Here is a 22,584-nt window from a genome sequence, read left to right on the forward strand (position 1 = left end):
CAGATCATCCGAGACGCTGTACAAAGAGAATGCTATGCAAAGAGAAATGTGGCATCAGGATTGGTGGGAGCGAAGAGTCATCAACAACTTGCGTTATACAGATGACACAACCCTGCTTGCTGAAACTGAGGAGGACCTGAAGTGCTTGCTGCAGAAGGTCAAGGACTGCAGTCTTCAATATGGATTGAAGCTCAACATCAAGAAAACAAAGATTCTCACTACTGGGCCAATTGGCAGCATCAAGATGGATGGTGAAGAGATTGAAATAGTTAACAGTTTTCGTTTGCTTGGCTCCACAATCAACAGTCTTGGTAACAGCAGCCAGGAAATCAGGAGATAAATTGCATCGGGAAAGTCAGCTCTCAAGAGTACTGAAGAGCAACGACATCAGGCTGGAGACTAAGGTGCTCCTGATCCAGGCTATAGTCTTCACAATTATGTGCTATGCGTCAGATAGTTGGACAATGAATAGGATTGATAGAGAATTGATGCCTTTGAGCTGTGGTGCTGGAGAAGAGTGTTGAATATACCATGGACTGCCAGGAGAACAAACAAGTTTGTCCTGGAGAAGGAGAAGCCAGAATGCTCTTTGGAGTCAAGGATTTTGAAGCATCATCTGACATATTTTGGGCATGTTGCAAGGAGGGACTGGTCCTTGGAGAGGGACATCATGTTTGGCAGAGTGGAAGGGTGGCGAAGGAGAGGAAGACCTTCGATGAGATGGATCGACTCTATGACTGGAGCAGTGGGAATAAGTGCGTTTGAGATGGCTAGGTTGGCACAGGATAGAACAGCGTTTAGAGCTCTTGCACATAGGGTCGCTATGAGTGGCAAACGACTCGATGGCACATAACAACAACAACAACTCTTTAAACCTTTGGAGAAGTCCTTGACAATAAAATTTCCCAACACAACACACTATTTGGTTTCTTGGCTATTGAGACCATGTGAATCCAAGTAAAATAAATGGTTGAGAACTTAAAAATTTCTCCATCCATCATGATGTTGCCTACTGTTCCAGTGGTAAAGAATTTTGTTTTCTTGATGCTGAGATGCAATCCATATTAAAGGCATCTTAACATCAAGAGGAAAAAAACAAAAAAGTGGAGATGCAGTCTATGGTCTTCTGCAGTTATTCCCTCAAGTCTTCTTCAATTTCTGCAAGTAAGATTGTGTCGTTTGCCTAATTCAGATTGTTAAAAAGTATTCCTTTAATCATGATGTCACATCTTCTTCATATAATCCAGTTTCACAAATTATTTGCTTAACATACAGATTGAATCAATATGGAAATATCAGGTCGGAATACAGAAATTTCTTGGGTAGTTATATGACATCAAGTTAGAATTAACTCTTAGCTGATCATCTAGTGGGTTGTCAGAGGCTATAGATCCCACAGGAAAAGATGGTCCATCTGCCTTTGAGTTGGCAACTCAGCCCATTATGATTAAGCCACCCAAAAAATGTACCTCATACTTATCTTTATTATCACGTTATCCTCCCAACTATAACTTCTGGCAACAACTACTAAGTTCTTTCCTATTAAAGTTTTATGTTTTTTTAAAGTGTCACATACACAGAATGATACAATATGTAACTTTTTGGGACTTTCACTCAGCACAATGTTTTTTATATTCATCTAAGTTGTTTCACATATTAATAATTTGTTTCTTTTTACTTTTGAGTGGTATTCCATTGTATGCATTTGTTATGATTCCTTTACAAAGAAAAATCTCTTTAATTAAGAGTTTCCTTCACACAATGAAGCTTTCACATTATCACATTTTCCTCTTAATAGATGGTAATATGCTTCCAGTTTGAGATAATTATAAATAGAGCTGTTATAAATAATCCATGTGCAAAGTTTTTGTGTAAGGTGGCTTAGTAGCAAGGAGCTACACTGCAATCCTGAAGGTACACTGTTCAAGGCCACCAACTGCTCTGCAGGAGAAGGATGGGCAATCTTCTCTTGTGTGATTAATTGCCTCTGAAAACCCACTGGAGGGTCAGCTATGGGTCGATTCCGACTCTGTAGTACACAACAACAAGATAAATATTCAGAAACAAGATTACTTAGACATATAGTAAATTTATGATAACAAGTTGTCACACTATTTTCCAAGTGGCAATACCATTTTGTTCCACTGCGAGTTATCCCTACAATTGAAGCTGCTCTTCATCCTCCTCACCACTTGGTGTTGTCAGTAGTTGCAATTTCACTTGGTGTAATAGATTTGCAGTGATATTTCATCTTCATTTTAACTTGCACCTCTTTAAGAGCTGGTATGCTAGAAGTTTCTGGGTTATACAAATAATTAACAAAAATAGCTCCTAATCAAAAGTTTTGAAGTTCAAGTCCATTCATAGGTGTTTTAGCATAATGGTCTGAAAATTTATTTCCAAAAAACCAGAAACTGAAAACCCTATGGAGCACAGTTCTGGTATAACACATGAGGTTGTCATAAAACTGACTCAAGTTTAAGGGCCGGTTTAGTTTAAGGGTTAATAGCACTTAACATCTTTCATGTACTTGTTTTCCATCCTTACATCCTCTTTGGTAAAGTGTTTAAGAATTTTGCACGATTTTAACTGGATTATATGATTTTTTTTTTACCGTTGATACATGAGAATTCACTGAATGTTCTGGATATGAAATATTTGTGGGTTATTTTAACTACAAATCTTTCTCCAAATCTTAGCTTAGTGGTTGTTTTGGGTTTGTTTTTTATTTTTCATTCTATCAAGAATGTCTTTGATAAAACAAAGCTCTCATTTTTAATAAATCTAATTATTTTCCCCCTTTTACTACATTTTTAATGCCATTTTACTAATCCTATTCATGAAGACTTTTCTCTCCCTTTGCTGTATTATAAAAAAATGGAAAGTTTAGTGTACATCCTTGAAGATAGATTTTTAATTGAGGATGTTTCTACTTGCAGAACTGTGTGCTATATGTGTGTTTAGGGAACTGTGGTGGCCTAGTGGGAAGGAGCTGGCTGAAATCCTGAAAGCATGCATTTCGAATCCACCAGCTACTCCATGGGAGAAAGATGGGCAATCTCTTCCCATGAAATTTATGACATCTGAAAATCAGCTGGAGGGTCGGCTATAAGTTCCAGCATTATGCTAAACAACAACATGTGTGTTGCAGAGTTCTGGTGGCATAATTAGTAAGAAGTTGTACTCAAACTGGTACCTTTCTGACAGATTGAATTCACCAGTAGCTCTGAAGATAAATGATTGTCAATCTCCTTCCATATAATTTATAAACTTTGACAACCCATAGTGTCAACTATAAGCCATTCTGACTCACTGGCTATGAGTTTGGATTTTTATACATGTGATAGTATAGACAGTAAGGCCCCCATGGGCCACTTTCATGGATAATTCTTCACATAACCAAATACTTCAAAGGAAAATGTTCCTAGGCTCAAATGTCCACGAACCATACAGGGAACTTGTATGTGAATTGGAAGAAAGGACTAATAGACCACATGATCCAAGCCTACAGGTGCAGGAGGCCAGAAGAATTAAATGATCCCCAGCTAACACTATCAACCATAATATCTGGAATTACAACTGAGTGTCAAGACAGAACACAGATTTGTGCACTTAAATTCATAGCACATTATTCACAATAGAAAAACAAAAAGAACAGCCCAAATATTCATCAACAAATGAATGGATTAAAATATGTTGGTGCATTCACAAGATGGAATACTATGCAGCATTCATAAGAGGCAGGATAATGGTGGGCATGGAACAACGATGGTTAATTTTAATTCTCATAATGTATGAGAATGATCATATGAAATACAATGTGAATAGGGGAAGGTGTGAAACAGAATGTACATAAACCAAACAGAGTGTATACAAATTTTGTAAACCAATATAAGACAGGTTTTTTAATTGCACATTGAATATAGGCAGCGGCCTCTGTTACTAAACTGTGAGTTTCTTAAAACAGGAGCTGGGTATTCTTTTACTTCTAATTATCTCCAGAACTTATTCTATAAATATATGCTGAAAAAATAAGAATTACATGTTTTCAACACAATAAAATACATTTTTCAGTAATAATGTTAGAGAACTGACCCTCAATGAGCCAAAGTTTAAGATTGCCATTTTTACTCTCTATTCAACAGCTTTGTTGGTCGAGAGGTTTGTTGCCAACCCACCAGTTAACCAAGGTAAGTGATTTAAACCCACGAGCTTCTCTACAGAGAAAGATGAGTCATCTTCTCTGAAATTTGCAGCCTCTGAAAACCCACAGGTGAGTCAATTATGAATCTGTTCCAACTTCATAACAATGACTTATGTTTGAGTGTCCTCAGCAAGCTTTGTGTGATAAGATCAAAGCAATTCCACTGAATTGCTAACTTTGAATTCTTTGTTCATCTTTCAGTGTAATAATCATTGCTTGGTTTAAAGATGTCACTATTTAACATTTAGGCTGCAGTCCAAAAGGTCAGCTTGTTCATATCCACCAGCTGTCCCATCCGGAAAAGATGGGAAATTTCCTCCTGTAAAAATGTACAGCCTCAGAGACGCAATGAAGGGTTACTTGAGTTGGACTTGACTCCACAGAAGGCAACTTTATAATGACTTTCAGTAGTATTTCCCTTGTGATTCTGAGATTATTCAAAGCCTACTGCAAATAGTTTCTCTGAAGAAAATGATAAATCCTCACCCTCTGAAACTCAGTTCTAGCCACATTACTATTGTTTGGTAATTGAAATACAAAAAGAAGTATCTTCAGAGAAGAAGCTCAAAAGCCAACTGATGATTGCCATGTTCTTTTTACCTTGTGCCAATGCAACATCAATGCTCTGCTTAGAGATAGCTTTCTCATTTCAGTATAGTAGAAATTTAGAAACAGAATCATAGCTATCCATGGTGGACACATGAGGGCATTGGAATGGGAGGCTAACCTGCTTCTTTTGTAAGTCACTTATAATAGTCTAGTCTATCTAGACAAACAGAGGCTTTTCATTCTACTGGGCCCTTAGATACTTAACCACTGTGTTAGCAGTGATTACGTTCTTAGAGTTTGCAAAGCAAGTGTGATGATATATCTGGAAATGTTAATTATTTAATTCAGTATGGCAGGTGTATTTAAAAGTACTTGAGGGTGTTTTTTTTTTTTAGGGTACTTTGAAAAATATGTGTGTGTGTCTATGTAGGTTAGAATCTGGTTGTTGTGACAGGTAGGAAAACGATAGCATATAGTTAATTTTTGAGTTCTGGCCCAAATGCCAATTATTCACATGAAGAAACCACTACAGACATATTCAATAGTTACTCACATGACGGATTTATGAAAAGTGTATATTAGGATGTGAATCTTTACTCAAAAGGTTATTGAACCTATGAGCTTGTCAGAAGTATTTTTATGTTCTTGCCAAATCCTTGTTCAGAAAGTCATTGCATTTCTAATTTTTTTGGCACAATCTCAAGCTCATTCTTTAATCAAAGGGAGATATTTAAAAACTCTTACCAGACATGATTTTCCCCTCAGGATCTTCATTGTTACCGATGTCATTATAAATTTATCCATTCCCAGAATTTTCTTGAGTTGTATTCTTCCTGCCCATTTAAAAAAATGTGTTTTGCAACTTACATTAACAGATGTTATACATTTGCACACTAATTTCATGACTCCTTCTGTTGTATTTGACAATAGTATCCATAGTTTGATCACTTATCATAAGCCAATTTTACTGTTCCTAACATTCTTCTCTATATGCTTTGATTTCCTTCTATGCCTTTTTGCTATTCTAGAAAGGAACTTTTCTGCAGGGAATAAATTCAGTGTTCTAGGAGGGAGTCTACTTATTATATTCAGAAATTGATTAATCTTTTAGAATCTCATCTGATACCTCAAACATTATGTTGTATCTCTTGGGTGCTAACTGACATTGTAAACTTCTGTAAGATTCTGCCTCCTGTCAAATTGATGTATCCTTTGGCATTACTGCTTTGCATTCTTTCCTTCTCTCCAAGTTACTTTGTGCTTCGTTTTACATATATATATACATATATAAAATGTGTGCCAGGAAGGTGCAGTAAGTCATTACTTTGGCAGCACTTAACAGCACCTCCCAATTTAGTGTCAACTGTGAATTTGATTGGAACATGTCTACATCTTTCTGTTTATTTCATTAGTTATCATATTTAACTTACATACTTAGGGCTATATTTAATACAAGAAATCCACACACTAATAGCATTCAAGTAACCAGAACACTAAGAAGTCCAGGTATCCAAAAGAGCTTATGTTATCTTCAATAGTGGATCTTTAGATTAGGCAACTTGCACTGAACAGTTTAAAGAACTGGATTTTTCAGAACCAAGGAAAGATGCTATGAAGACATCTGTGACAGAATTTTAGAACTTTGAGTTAATAGAATAATCTAGAACTATTTCAACAAGTAACAAATTCTCTGAGGCCAACTCTTTTCTCCCTACCTTCAATCTGGATAAATTGTGTAGCCTAATTTTATTATGGTACTATTTATTTTTATTTTCTATTACTTGCCATTTAATTTATTAATTCCTACATTTTCATGGGCTCTAGTGACCTAATGTGTAGGAAATTGAACTGTCAACTGGCAGTTTCAATCTACCCAATGCTATAAAGGAAAAAGATGGGAAATCTCCTCAATTTATAGCCTTTAAAAATCCAGTGACATTTCAGCTCTGAGCTCATTATAACTCAGAGAATAAGAGAGAGAGAGAAAGAGAGAGAGAGAGACAGAGAGAGAGATTGACTTTCATGTTAGGTTTTGTGGTGCCAAAGGTTTAACATTCAATCAATGATTATTAATTTTATAAAACATATTGTATGGGAATCATAATGTAAAACTGTGAATGGAAGAAGGCTTGAAACATAATGTATGCAAATGAAGCAAAATGTACACAACTTTTGTATGTAAACAACATCATTTAAAAAAATAGTTTTCATTCAAAATATCTTTTCTAGCAATTGATTAACTTCTTATTTTATACTGAAGTATTTGTTGCATTAAGGAGTAAGGATTAGGGTAGGCTACAAGCCCCAGTCTACTAAAGGTTTATATAAGGTCATGGAATCTCAATACAACCTCTCTCTCTTTATTGGGAAGCCTGCTTTCCAGCTACATGACAACTGATAGTCTACAAAGCTCACCGGTCTCTCTAAAACAGTCATTTGAATTATTCTCCTGACAGGTCTGAGTTTCTGGAAGACCTTCTAGTGAAAAACTCTTTCATTATTATCCCTCCCCCCAAGTCCACTCCACTGTGCAGCCTTCATTCTGGACTCCTATCGTGGCAATAATACCCAATCATATTTCCCATTTAAACAGTTCTATCCCTCATCTGTTTCAATGCATCATTCCTCCCCTCCTTCTTTCAATCCTGATGTCAATCCTGTTTTACAACAATGTCCCTATGCAATATTCGTCTTTTTGTGACTGAGCTATTTCACACAGCCTGATGTCCTCCATGATCACCCAGTTTGCATAATATTTCATGAGTTCCTTGTTTTTTAATGCTGCATAGTATTCCATTGTGTGAATATACCAGAGCTTCTCTACCCATTTGTTTGTTGCTTGGCACTTTGATTGTTTCCAGCTCTTTGCTATATTGCAAACAAAGCCACAATAAACATTGGTGTGCATATATCTGCTTGGGTGGTAGTTAGGGTTTTTTTAGGGTATAATCCCAGTATTGGAATTGCTGGGTCAAATCATATTTCTGTTTGCCACTTTTTGAGAAAGCACCATACAGCCTTCCATAGTGCTTGCACCCATTGACAGTCCCACCAACAATGAATAAGTTTTCCAGTTTCTCCACAACCTCACCAGCATTTGATGTTTGCTATTCTGTTAAATTTTGCCATTCTCAGACTCAGGGTGAAGTCTCTCTCAGGGAGAAGTGATAGGGAATGGCAAAGGACACACTGACAAAGAAGATTAATCAGAACTGGCTTTGACAAGCACTGTGACATTTGGACAAGAACAAACTGGGAGGAGGGTAGAGAGAATAGTGCAACAATGAATGAATGGAAACCCAAAATCTCTGTAAATGTTTATGAAAATTAATAAAATATAGAAAAAAAAAAAGAACATGGAAACAGCCCACATGTCCAACCACAAATGAATGGATTGAGAAACTGTAGTACATTCATACAATGTAGTACTACGCAGCATGCAGGAGCAATGATTTTGTAAATTACTATCTAACTTGGGAGGGACTAGAGAGCATAATGTTGAGTGAACAAACTCAATCCCATAAGGACAAATACTATATAAAACCCTTATTGTAGAATGAGTATCCAAGGAGTGGAGAGGAGGGAATCAGAGGGGGGAGGATGGGTGGGGAGGGGGTGTTTATCATAGAGTTACACAATGTGATGGGTGGGGAGAGTGATGGAAATGGGAAGAACCTTTTGTGAAAAACAACGTATTTCAACTGTGTAAATAAATCAGTATGAATAAAAAAGTTAAAAAAAATTTGCTATTCTTACTGTGATGAGATGATATATCATAGTTGTTTTGATTTGCATCTTTCTTAGAGCTAGGGCTTTTGATCATTTCTTCATGTGTTTGTTTGCCATCTGAATGTTTTCTTTGAAGAAGTGTCTGTTCATATCCTGTGCCCATTTTTCAATTGTGTTGTTTACCTTTAACTGATAGTGGTGCTTGAGTATTTTATAAATCCTAGATATAAGTCCCTTGTCTGATATGTCATTACCAAATTTTTTTCCCCAATTTGTGGTTTCCCTTTTCACCCTGTTGGGGAAATTTTTGGATGTGCATAGGGATTTGAATCTAAGAAGGGCCCATTCACCTATTGTGATTTGAGCAAACTGGTATTTGTTTTTATTTTACTCCTTTGTGGTATCAGTGTGAGGAGACAGGAAGAGAGTGGATTTGTTTTAAAAACAAGGACAACTTTGAGAGCAAGGTGTTGTTTTTGTTAGGTGGTGTTCATTTGATTCTTACTCATGACAAGAAGAAATGTTGCCTGGTCAAACACCAGCCTCAAAAATCATTGGCTGCTTGTGTCAGTTCATCTTATTGAGAACCTTACTCTTTTGTTCACTCTCAGTTTTCCAAGCAGTATGTCCTTTTACTTAGATTGATTTTACCTAAGAAAACATTTAACTAATTGAGACAATCTCATCATCCTAGCATCTAAGGAGTTGTCATTTCTTCTGGAATTTTCAGTTAAAATTTAATGAAATATTATTGCTCATGGCCTGGTAGTACGATACTGTGCTACAATCTCAAAGACAAGTGGTTCAAATCCACCAGCAGCTCCATGGGAGAATTATGGGAAATCTCCTGTGTGATGAACTGCCTCTGAAACCTGGCAGGAGAGTCAGCTATAGGTCAGTTCCAATTTGAAAGTACACAACAACTGCAATATGTCACACAGACTCAGATTTATTGATTGTTATTAGGATGAAATTGCACTTAAATTCTCATTAATTTGAATAAAAACATTCCAGTTTCTGTCACTATCATTTTAAGGGCTTTATTAAAAAACAAAAAAACCAAAAAAACCCCTAAAAAATATATTTCCTTCCTTTAGGTCTAAATTATATAATTTCAATTTTAAATGACACAATGCATCATTCTTTAACCCCAAAACTAAATTCAGTTTTGAGTTGATCCTAAACCCATAAAAACCTTCCATTAGGGTTTGCAAGACTGAATCTTAATGAAAGCCTCATGTTTCTCATTTGTAACACCTAGTGGATTCAAACCATCAGTCTGTCAATAATCTGCTCAATATGTAACCCACTACATTATCAGGGCTTCTTTTCAAAGTGTGTGCTAAATTCACATGCTGTTATGTTCCATAGAGTCGTCTGTGACTCATAGTGACCCTATGTAAAACATCTCTAAACCCTGCTCTATCCTGAGCCAACCTCATTGTCTCCGATACACCTACCCCCTTTATCCCAGTCACTGAGTCAACCCATCTCATAGAGGGTCTTCCTCTCTTGTGCTGTTCCTCCTCCTTCCCAAGAATAATGTTCCTTTCCAAGGATCGGTCTCTCCTTGCAACACACCCAAAGTATGTTAGATGGAGCTTCAAAATCCTTGCCTCTAAGGAGCAGCCAGGTGTCATCCTCTCTGGGATGGACTTGTTTGTTCTCTTAGCAGTCCTCAGTATATTCAATACTTTTTCCCCCAGCCCCCCCAATTCACATAGGTTAGTTAGTCTTCTTTAGTTTGAGCAGTATAGTTCATATTAACTATAGTTTGACCCATGGCAACTTCAATACTATAGAGGAAACTCTCCATTTGGATTTCTTTGTTGTAATCTTAATGGAAGCAGATCACCAGGTCTTTTCTTCTGTAGTACCACTGGATGGGTTCAAACCACAAAACTTTGTCAACAAAACCCAAAACTGTATCCTTAAGGGAATTTATCTGAGGGCAAAAATTGCTTTTAATAAATGTAGAACATATTTCAGAGCGTCTGTCTCTGGAACAGAGTACTTAATTTGGTTCCAGTGAATGCAAGGACAATTGGTTTTATATCTTTGTCAATATCAGCTTGTAGAAGATTCCTATTTGGAGGTTTTGAGGATTAGAGACATTACATTTCCCAATGTAGAAGAAACTAATTGGGATAACAAAAATTATGTTCCAATGTGGTGTTGTTATGCATCATTGAGCTGGAACTGACTTCTAGCTGACCCCCTTGTTAGTTATCAGAAGCTATACATCTTCAGAAGTGTGCTCATTTTTCTTCAGTGGTGCAGCTGGTGGTTTCAAAATGCAAGCCTTTGATTTGGCAGCACAACTCCTTCCCACTAGGTCACATAAGCTAATATGCACTCAGTCAATCAGTGTGTGATGCTTTTCTTCTTTAGGATCAAAATTATCCAACTATTTATTTTCATATTTCTCTTTGCTTGGATTATAAAAACACTGCCTCAGGGTTTCTACATAATGAGAAGTTCTTGTGAAGATAAATAGTAAAATTGTGACAAGGAAGTACTTTTCAGTTGATTCAGTTTCAAAATTTCCTTGATGACTTTCTGAGGTAGTCATATGAAATATTTTGAATAGCTTCTTAATTATTGTTATGTTCTATATCTATATCTTATCTCTACAGATAAGAGAACATCAACAAACAGTCAAAACCACCTAACAAATTTTTAATATATTTTCGATACAGCATTAAGTGTTTGGAAAAATATTTAAAACAATCTTTTACTTCAGATGCGTTATTTCAATTAAAAAAACTATTGTTCAATCCATATAAACAGTTCTAAATAATATGCCCTAATCTATATGTGGATATGTACTATATTTCAAGATTAAATTTAGGGGGAAAGATATTTGGAAAGCCACAAGAATAAATCACTTTCTTCATTTAGGAAATTTTTAGTATTTGACTTAAAATGTCATGAGGGAGTTGTAATAGGAGATAACTTTTATATTGTTAGCCTAGTTTCATATTAATTAAACACTAATATTAAACTGGATCCTGGTGATGCAATGGTTAAAGTGCCTGTCTGCTAACTAAGAGGTGAGCTGTTTAAACCTTTCAGCCTTGGAAACCAGTTTTACTATCCTTATGGAATTGCTCAGTCAGAATCTACTCAGAGGCAATTGTTTGGTTTTAAATCCAGCATCTATTTCCGTTTTGGAATTTTTTTTTAAAGTTATTTGAAGTTTTTACTGTCTTAAAGAGTGTAACTTCAATTTATATATTAATATCTTTGTTTTTCATGATGTTATTAAAGGCATCCAGTCAAACTAAAGAAACTTGAACACAATGTTGTTTTATGTGACTTATGAGGCTGTTTTTATTTGTTAACCTATGTTTACACAACTGAATTATTTTCATACAACTGATTAAATAAACTTTCTACAAAACAATTACTGATGTTATGTAGGAATCACATCTACACATCATTTTCATTGTTAAGAATGCTCTTAAATTACAATATAAAATCAAGATTAATCTACTAATAAAGATACTGCATTTTTAAAAATAAATTATTAAAAAGCATTCATTTTCTTTCTCTTAAAAAAAGCATTCCTAAAAAAAAAAAAAGCATTCCTAATATAGAATATAGGGAGCTCTGATGGGTTTGACCCCTGTGTGTTGCACTGCTAACTAAAAAACATTTTCAATAAAACACTGTGGCCCATTCTATAGGGAAATTTGTTGTTAACTCAAAAGGTTACACCTTTCTGGCAGGTCAAAACCACGTGCAGCTCTGTGAGAGAGGGAAATTTCCTCTTGTGCAATTTTGTAGTTGTTGTTAGGTGTTGTTGAGCTGAGTACGACTCATGGCGATCCTGTGAACAACAGTTCTATCTTGCTTGGTCCTCAACATCCCTGACATGCTTGATTTCAGTGACTGTATCAATCTCTCAGTACAAGTCTTCCTCTCTTTTGCTGAGATGTCACTTTGAAGACTAAGGTGCACCTGATTCAGATCATGGTCTTTTCAATCACTTGCTATGCATCTGAGAGCTGGGCAATGAATATGGATGACAGAAGAAAAAGAGATGTCTTTGTCTTGGAGAAGAGTGCTGTGCAGTTGACAGCTATGGAAACCCAGTGGAAGCGAAATCAGTACAAATTTGCTGGCAATGACAGTGAGTTATTTAGGTTTGTGTCAGTATTGCTTACATTTTGGAGCCAACACAGATTTTAGTCGGTTAAAGAAACTTGGTTCAGGATACGGGAAAAACAAAGAGTTATTAATTCGCCAGTGATAATAAGCCATGATGAGACAATGTCATTTTGACTTGGCCAATGTCATTTGGCTACTAGCTTCTCCTTCTCATTTTTAAAGCTAACCCATATTGGAGGTAGTAACAGAAATCAGACATATACCCTTTCTGGCCTGTGGACGTCACACAAATTATTTAGGGACTCCACCACCTTCACCTCCCCTCCAACTTCTCCTGGTTGGTTATTTAAGAGATTTGATGAAATAAGGTATTTAAATTGTTGAAACATTGAAGAACTATGATTTACCAGCTGTTTCTGAGTCTATGTTAGCTCTAAAGTGAATATTAAGTAGATGAGACTAAAGCATAGACATCAGTCAATTGCTTTGGTAGAAATTAATTAAAATTATTAAGATGAGTAAAATTATTAAAAATTTTTAATTAAAAAAGGATTTGTCTTCTTTTCAGTGATCAGGACACTCTGAATGGGTTTAGTTTCTGAACTTTTAACTTTGAATTTTTACTATAATTTGCTAAAACCACATAAATTTTCAAATTATGTTATCTCAAACTTTAAGTATAATTGCAATACAACTAAATTTTTAAAATCCTTATAGAAACATTTTTAGAACTGAAGTAAACAACATTAGACTATATGTCGTTGTTGTTTTTATATGCCGAGTCATTTGCGACTCATAGCGACCCTATGTACAATAGCCCTAAACCCTGCTCTATCCTGTGCCAATCGCATTGCCTCTGACACACCCATCCCGATTACCCCAGTCACTGAATCATATATGAAAAAATAAACAAAAACTACCTTATGTGTTACTTTGTAAAATATATTTATCTTATACAGATCTTTAATTGCATTTTCCAATGTTATTTAAACTATCAATAGACTTTGCCATTAATCTTTTAAAGTCACTTTTTCTGAAGAAAGTTAAGTCTTGAGCAAATTGGGCTACATTCTGTAGTATTATGCCCCAAAGAGAAATAACTTACTGAACTCTGGCCTTTAAGCAGTTTTTATCATCACTGCTCAATATTTACTTGTGACTTCTTTAGTTTCTTCCTGTCATTATATTGATGCAATGTAAGTGTATCATTGTAAATAAAACAAGTCTAATTTTATCACTCATTTTTCTTAGATTTTCATTTTTGTCTTTAAATATGCCAAGTAATGAACATTAAAATTATTTACTTCTGTGGTATTTTCTCATTATAAACTCTAAAATTTTTTTAATGATGTATGATTTTAAACACTTTTATGAACAGTAGTAAATTTAATTCCTTGTTATAATAAAATGAAGGTAAATCACCTCCTATTTTAAAATTTTCCTATTAACAGACACACGTTACATAGTATTCTTCTCTAATAAATGACAATCACTGGCAAAGGTTAAGATCTCATTGTACCAACCCATACTAACACTAAAAAAAAAAGTAATTTGACAAACTATAAAAGTGATTGTGCCATTACTCTTTTTTCTATCATTATACAGTTTTCCTAGGGGGAATAAAATAAGACTGGTGATTATCAGTCAGTGCTTTAGTGGAATGGATAAACTTAAATATTGTTTGCTTTCAATACCATTTATGTGGAGTAAAATGGGGAAAAATAACTAAACTATTAAGTTAAAACAATTCATGAATTCTAATCCCAGATAGTTTAATATTCCTTTGTCCATAATTAAAGTAATTGAATATTTTTAGTATACAGTGTCTTCATCTGTGTGATAGACTGAAAAATGTCAACACCTTACACCTAACACACACCCCCCAAATGTCCATGTTATACTTCCCAGAATCTCTGGATGATGCTTTGTACGATAAAAGGGACTTTGTAGTAGATGTGATTAAGAACTGTGGATTGCCCAAATGAATCCTAAAGGTCACCACATGAAAAAATGGAAAGAAGAGTTATGGCTACAGAAAAGGAGGTGCAACTACCATAAAATAGATTGAAGGGATGCAGTCAGTATCAAATGAATGCTGGTAACAGCTAGAAACAGAAGCCGCAAGACCCGTATTCTCCTGGGCAGACTGCAGAAGAAACGAAATTTGCTCCACAACTGTATGAAGACGTATTTTTGCTGTTTTAAGCCAGTAAACTAGTGGTAATTTGTTACAGTGACAAGAAACTAATGAAAATCTTTTAAAAAGAGGTTTAATTAAAGGACTTTATAAGATGTTTCTATTATTTTAGAAAAGTGTTTTGTACTGTGAAGTCTTGTAAATTTGATCTTTTTCAATAGGTATAACTTAAGCAGAATAATTTCCCATTAAGTGTTTGGGAGTTATATTTCTTGAGAGGATAAGTTTATATTAGTATATCATTACCAGAGGCAGCAGCCATATTACGGATATTTTATGGACTTTTAACATGTTGAAGGTAGACATATTCCTAGTCACTTCTGTTTGATTAGCCAATTCAGTTAAAACATTCAAAACACAATGATTTTGCAGAAATTAGCTGCCAGATTTATTAATCTACCTGAAAATAAAAGCACAAAGAAAATGTAGAATAAAAACAGAATCTTAAAAAATAAACCAAAACAAAAAATACTTTAGACATACTTTCCAAGAATTTCCAGGAGTTTATAATGTATTGGAAAAATACTTAATATTGGCCAATTACTATGAATTTCAGTGAGTCACTACATTAAACAGCAAAATATATCATTTGTTTTTAAATATTATATTATTCATACCAGTTCATCCTTTGATTCCTTAACATAACTCATGGCCCAATTGTTCCCCACTGGCAGGCTAGAATTAAAATATTAATAAGGAAAGGGGAAAAAAAGAAAAAAATCTCCAAATAACTTTCATTTAGACCTTATTTTTATGACCCACTTAAATTCTGTTCCTTCAACTTATCCAAATATCTCATTCTTTCTTATAAAATATTAGCTGAATTTAAAAAATGTTTTTAAGTGCTGTTAAGGGCCACAAACATAATGAAAAATAAAATCAAAGTTCTGATTTTTAAGGCATAGTTATTAGCCCACAATGAGCCAGATGACATATAATAGAACAATCACTGAAATCACAATGTTAAATATACAAGTCAAAACTATATTTTAACAAGATTAAGTGTGAAAAGAATAGATTTTGTTATAGGAGGGAGTTCTCATTACCTAGTTTATTTTAAGCTATGTTGTGGCAAATGGGTAGCAGAAGGAATCGTCTTTAAAAAATTTTTCCTATGCTTTTCATGATAGGCTTTTATAGTTTTTTTATGGTCTGTGATTAGGATTTTTTTTTCTTTGATAAAAATCTGAAGATTCTTCTTCTAAGATAACCATGGATTGAATGAAATTCGTGTTTCTCCCTTCAATCTTTTGGCAGGCTATTAATTGATATTATTTCATTAATATTTTCCCCCCAAAATGAATAGAACCACATGCCCTGCTTTCAATATTTTCTTCAAAAACAAAAACAAAACAAAACTTTGAATCTTTAAATCTTCTTTCAAACAATCCAATCACATTTACATGAGTCTCTAAAACAAGATGATGGATAATATCAGTGCCAGCACTATGTAATACAGCAACTTCATCATATTCTTTGACAGTTTGTAAATAATTTTCCATTTCACCAAAAGTTACAAAAGTTTCCAGTTTCCCTTAGCAAGCTGAAGCTTACTCTTCATTTGTCAATGTGCATAAAAGCTGCTTAGAGCATAGCATGGCGTAAGCTATTTTTTAAGCAATAAATGGTTCGAGTCATCTATTTTGTCCTGAAATGCTATCTGTAGTTAACTGCATTGCTTATAAATGGTCATAGTAAATTCAGCATGAAAGAGAATATTACAGAAAAGACAGCAGCAGAAGCACTAGCATTATCTAATATTTATATATGTTATCAACGTAACACAGCAGTAAAAGGTCTAAATGCATATCAATGGGTACCATGTCTAAAAATTACTATAGTACCTATTTAGTGTAGTGGATATTTTTCTTAAGGAGTGCTTGCTGTATCTAGAACAGCATAATATGTGATTTAGTACAGTTAATTCTTACTGATTAAATAATGTATTTATGTACTTAAGGAAGTGAAAGGAGCCAGGTATTTTTTTCTTCACTGTAATCCCAGATTTAACATTTAAATGAGATCCCAAAGGACCAAGACATGTCATTACTTAAGTGAAATGGGCTACAAAATAGTTAAGAGACAGTATGATCTGAATCTAAACAGCAAGGTGGCACCAGATCCATGTAATGCTACTGGCCTTCGACTCAGTTTGGAGCCAGAGTTCAAATTTGTGCCCCTCATTTGCAGTCATGGTAATTCCCAAACTTCAGAGAGTCCCCCATTTCATGGTTTTCCTCTGCGAGTCAAATATAAAGCAAAACAAAACAAAAAACAGCATATGCAATCTCTAAATACCTTTTTACAAGGGGTACAAAACCAGTCAATTATAATCACTAAACTGCCATTTACAGTAGATCTTTCTTTTGTACACCTGCAGAGGCTCAAAGTTAATGGAGTTTGGGAGGGAGGACGCCCAAGGCATATCACTGGGTAAATAGCCTCCAAGTGGGTATTTACACAATGTGAATTAACTGTACCATACATACCCAGAGAAAATGAACTTTATCTTATGCTGTTATGAAATCAAACAGACATGATAAGCTTCATTATACTTAAAACTTGTAGGACACCCCCATCCCAAACCTTAATAAAAAGTAATTCCCCAACCTCACCCACCCCTTAACCCATTATATTCCTGTTACATAGAATAAATGTTTAGATTATTCCCACCCACCCACAAATAAAGTGCGCAGTCCATGGCAGACCATAGAATAATGCAACAGGAGAAGCCCCTTTTTTCCGTATTATTATTTAAAAATAAAATACAAACAACAACAAAAAAAATAAAACAAAGATTGAAGAGAATACAGTGATTCTCTGCATCTTGCAAAGAGAAGGACAGCGTGAGCATGCCCAGCTTGACTGTCATTCGTGTTTAATACACGTAGCCTTCACTGTAAGGGTGGGGGTTGCAGCAGCCACCTTCGGGCATGTAGGCCATGCTCTCGTCAAAGTGGGAAAGAGGCACTGTGTCCTCTTCATTGATGTGACGCTCCATGTCCGTCTTCAGCAGAGGGCGCTGATTATCTGGAAAGGCCATGGAGAAAAGGGCTTCTGGATCACACACAAATTTGTAGACATATCTCTCTCCAGCCACCTGATTATAACACAAAGAGGGGGCAAAGCAAACAAAAACAGTGTTTAATACAGCAGAGAGGATGGGTAATAGAGGATAAAGAAAAGCAACCAATTACTAATAGACACGTGTGTGTGTTTCTCTGTTTGTGTGTGTCAATCTTCATTATGTAAAACAAACTACTGCTTAATAGAGGAAACTCGAGAAAGAATAGTAGAAAGAAATAGTCTTTTATTTTGTCCATGAATAAAAATCATGTTCATTCCAGGTATAGCCAAATAGTTCAAGAATTGGTATAAACATAAAGGCAAACTTTATAAAACTTATTTTAATGATGACAACTCACACTGAAATGTTTTCTTTGTTCTTAATGATAAAACTTAAATGTGAATTTACAGTTGTAGTGTGTGTAGTGTCTCTCTCTTATTATTATATTCTGAAAGCAGGAAAAAAAATTTCCAAGCCCTAAAAAGAAGTGGCTTATTCCTCATAAGAACAGACCAGTGGTTCTCAGGGCAAACTGGGGAGAGCTTGTTTTGTTTTGTGCTATATATTCACATCACAAAGAAAAGAAAGGGAGGAGGGGAAAGATGCAGAGCCTTATTTACATGAAGGATGGATCAAGAGAACAGCATTATCCTGGGTACATCAGTTTTAAAAATGAAGGCAAGATGCATTAGACAGAAGTTAAGGATGTGTGTAAAGTGTCAGATTGAAATAAGAGGTGCAAAAAAGTGAAAGGAATTTAAAATATACAATGCATCAGGAGGAAATGAGAAAAAGAAATGTGACAACTGCCTGAAGTAAAGGAGAAGTAGCATAATTTGTGGGAAAGACATAACCCAAACTTATATTTTGAAGAGTAATGATCCTCTAAGAAATTTAAAACTACAGAGTGAGACAAACATGCCTGATTAGTAGACAAGGCTGAGGTTCTCAAACACCCAAGAGGGTTGAGGGACAAATACAGTTCTGTGTTTTAACTCTGATGGGGCCTTTTTTAAAATGTATATAGAGATTGGTTATTGTAGAAGAGTGAAAATTACTCAACACCACTGTGCTCCTGCTTATCAAAGAGGTGCTATAGTTAATTTGTGATACAGGGCAAGCCATTGTCATAGTTTAACTACCTGCTTCTGTTTGAAAGAGGAAAATGGCCAAAGAACGTGGCTTTTCTAGAAGATTCATCTTTAAAAGATTTCTCCCCCTGGATTTAATTGTTAAGAGCTGTTTTACAGAAATCAAATAATCTGAACATTTCCAAGGTTTTCCCGTCAATACTTTTTTCTCCTCTCCCCCATGCCTATGTTAGTTAGTGTCTATGAATATGGCCATGTTTCTTAAACTGTCTCTCAGTGCTTTGTCATGTGGAAAGACTGTGGCAGGATTTAGAGGGATGTTTCCAGCACTGAGCAGAATGTTCTAGCAAAGTAAGGAGCATAATAAAGGAAACAAGTTCTTAAAGATGAACGGGCCATAAAAGTGAAATTAAGCAGGAACAGAAAGAAAGCTAAGATAACAAATTCTAGTTTTGCACTTAACATCTTTGTTCAAAGTATTCCAAGGAAAAAGAAAATGAAATGAATGAGTCTCTCATCACTGAGAAATTAATTACTAGTTTTTACTTTATTCTTTTTCATCGTTGCCCCCAGTTGGTTTCTTCTTCCTTCCTTTCTTTCTTCTTTGATGAACACCACATGCACACATACGTAGTTTTAAATTAACGCTCGCATGTGGTCATCTGGGTATTTTCTCTCTAGGCTGAAGCATATAATTCCACCCCACAGCTCTCTTGCTCACTGCCATCACGTTGGAACCACTCGGCCTGAGCTGGTTTTTAGAGGCTGTAACTCATATGGAAGGAGATTACTCATCTTTCTCCCTCAGAGCTGCTGGTGGATTTGAAGCTCAATAAAGGCACTACCTCTCAGTGCAACTCCCTAAGGACTAGGCCACTAGTGTTCTCCATATGGACTGCATAGTCCTGCTCTAAATTGTACTACGGCATAATTCCCGTGATCAATATCACCTAGCTTATCCATGCAGCTCTCCAAAGAGGCAACAGTGTGAGTAAAGCACTAAGGGGGTCACAGGTACGACAAGGACCAACAAGCTGACTGGAACAAGGCAAGTGAGCAAGAGGAATAAAAAGTATAAAGGGCTTGACTGTTGTCCTAGGTACAGTCTTCAACTTTTGTATGTTGAACTGACAAATGATCCACACTTTCTTTCATGATATAGTAATACTTCAAAAGACTGTAACATAAAGTTGAGGTTTTTCTCCTCTCTCCCATGTCTATGTTATTTGTTAAGGGTCGTGGTGGAATAGTGCTAAGCAAAAGGTCCACAGTTTGCATCCCCCAACCATGCAGAAGGAGAAAGGACAAAGATGGGCAGTCTTCTCCTGTGGAGATTTATAGCCTCAGAAACCTGATGGAAAGCTGCCCGGACTGGAAAGTGAGTCCACAGCAGTGAGTGAGTTACACCAGTGGATGATGTGCCCTGGTGGCACAACAGTTACGGCTTACCAGGGAAAATGTTAAGGAGTAAAACCATTTTTATCGCATTTTGGCATGTATTCCACTACTACTTTTATTTTCTATTTTTTATTTCAAAGGAAAACAGGAATGTGGAAAAAGCAATACTGATGACAAAAAGATGCAAAAGCTTGAACACTTTTAAAATTGAGAATAAGTTCAATACACTCTGTAATACCATGTCTAATTCTCTGGGCAACGGACCTCTAACTGGCACGTGTATATTCCAACTTTACATTTTCTACCTTCATACATGTTTGAAAATGCATTACACATAAGAGCAGAATTTTGCATTGGGTTTTAACTTCATTCTCTGGGTAAGAGAGAAAAGACTGGGGAATTTTAAATAAAGAACATACATGATCAAGACACACAAGTTCAAATGTGCGTTTGCTTACTCTAGCTTTAGTGTGTAAGCTGCATTACGAGCTACTATTTACTGAAGTCTTTCATTGTGCCACACACAAAGTGTCTTGAGTGCATGACTTCATTTAATAGTCACTAAAACTTTATGAGGTAGGAAATCTAATAGCAGAAGAATATGTTTAGAAGGGTGATCAAGTGAGAAGCCCATCCAAAGCACAATGTACCTTCTTTAACTCCTGTGGATCATTGCCCAAGAAGTATATTAAGCACCTTTTGTGACTGACAATGAAGGTGATCTCTTCCCCGGATCAAGAAGGTGCTGGGGAAAATGGAAGCAATGAGTGTAGTTGAAAGAATGAGGTGGGATGACAGACAGGCAATAATGACAAATGGCCTCCTAGTCGAGAGGAAGATGATAGGAAGAGTAGGTAGGAAACCTGAAAAAAATTTTGAATGTGCAATTCAGGGGAAGAAAGGAAGCAACTGGAGAATCTTGTCATTCTCATTTTGAAGAACCTTGAAAGTACTAATTTACACTCTGACAAATTCCAAAGCAATAATACCCTAGGTCTAGGAAATTTAAAAACTGCTTTCTCTCTCTTTTTTATTTATGTTTCATGTAACATTTGCTCTATGGCTTAACTAACATAACATAAAAATGTAACACTGAAATACATAACTGTGACCACATCTACCAAATATCAACAAGAGATACTTAACAAGACTATAGTGCTCAAAATCTACATACTGTGATTCCATTCAAGGAATTATATTTGAATATACGTGCACAGCTTAGATGTAATAATTAAGGGTGTGCACGTGCACACACACACACACACACACACACACACACACACACAAGTTTTTAAGAATCAGAAAAGGAAAGCAAGCAGTGATTTCATTAGTAGAAAACATTTGCTTTTATTAGACTCTATAAACAAAAGTGTTTCAAAATTATAGAATTTGGATAAAGGGATAGAATGACAACTTCTAGAGATACAGAGATGTACTTTCAGTACTGAAACAGCTATTTTCTTACTATATCCAGAATAGTGGGAACTTCAGAAGCCTATCATTTTGTGTATAATATGATTACACATTTGCCAACCATGCCCATGCATTTATAAATAGAAATGCTTGTAATACCAAAACCAAGAGGTAAGCATTTGCTAAAATGAGCAAAAACCTCGCTTCAGCAGTGCAGTGATATGTGACTTTAGAAGTATGACGTGCAGATTAACGTGCAACATTTCAATGAATCTTAATGCCGTATTAGCTGCTCACCTTTTGCATGATTCCCTTCTCATAATAATAGCGGAGTGAACGGCTAAGTTTATCATAGTTCATAGCTGGCCTATTTTTCTGAATGCCCCAACGCCGGGCCACCTGCCAACAAAACAAAATCACATTGGGATTAACTTTTAAACTTATCAACATATATCATAAAATTAATTTATGGATTCATTAATTACATCCAAATGGTTCAAAATATATCCAAATTAAAGACACAAGTAAAGAAGCAAAAGCTATCATGGTCTGAACTCCTTGCGCACTGGCCTGTGTTTGAAATCAAGCATACAGTGATCACTGGGAAATATTACAATAGAATTCTTTGTCACTATTGTTTGGGTCACAAAATTAAATGGAAATCAAGGGAACATGTTTACAAGGAGAATGAACAATTTGTGAATCACCAGAATGAGGCAAGTGTTCCATTCTGAACAAGATACAATGTCTCTTTTTTCCCTTCCTGGTCCTTTCAGATGAAAACTATAGATCAAATGCAGCTTACTGAGTCTGTTTGTAAAGA

At 35.5% G+C, this 22,584-nt stretch overlaps 1 protein-coding gene across 7 annotated transcripts in view; it reads right to left on the bottom strand.

Moving 5' to 3' along the window:
- Positions 1-17,670: 17,670 nt before the first annotated feature.
- Positions 17,671-22,584, bottom strand: part of ETV1 (ets variant 1) — a 136,905-nt gene continuing 131,991 nt past the window's right edge. For all 7 annotated transcript variants that reach the window (XM_006880254.1, XM_006880250.1, XM_006880249.1 and 4 more), the window contains 2 exons: positions 22,059-22,160; positions 17,671-17,892 (listed from right to left, as the gene is read on the bottom strand). In XM_006880254.1, coding sequence (XP_006880316.1) covers positions 17,671-17,892; positions 22,059-22,160 — 324 coding nt within the window. The remainder of the gene's footprint in view (positions 17,893-22,058; positions 22,161-22,584) is intronic.

Source organism: Elephantulus edwardii, unplaced genomic scaffold (genome assembly GCF_000299155.1).
Source record: "Elephantulus edwardii isolate Elephantulus edwardi_28Jun2011 unplaced genomic scaffold, EleEdw1.0 scaffold00007, whole genome shotgun sequence".
Classification (NCBI taxonomy): Eukaryota; Metazoa; Chordata; class Mammalia; order Macroscelidea; family Macroscelididae; genus Elephantulus; species Elephantulus edwardii.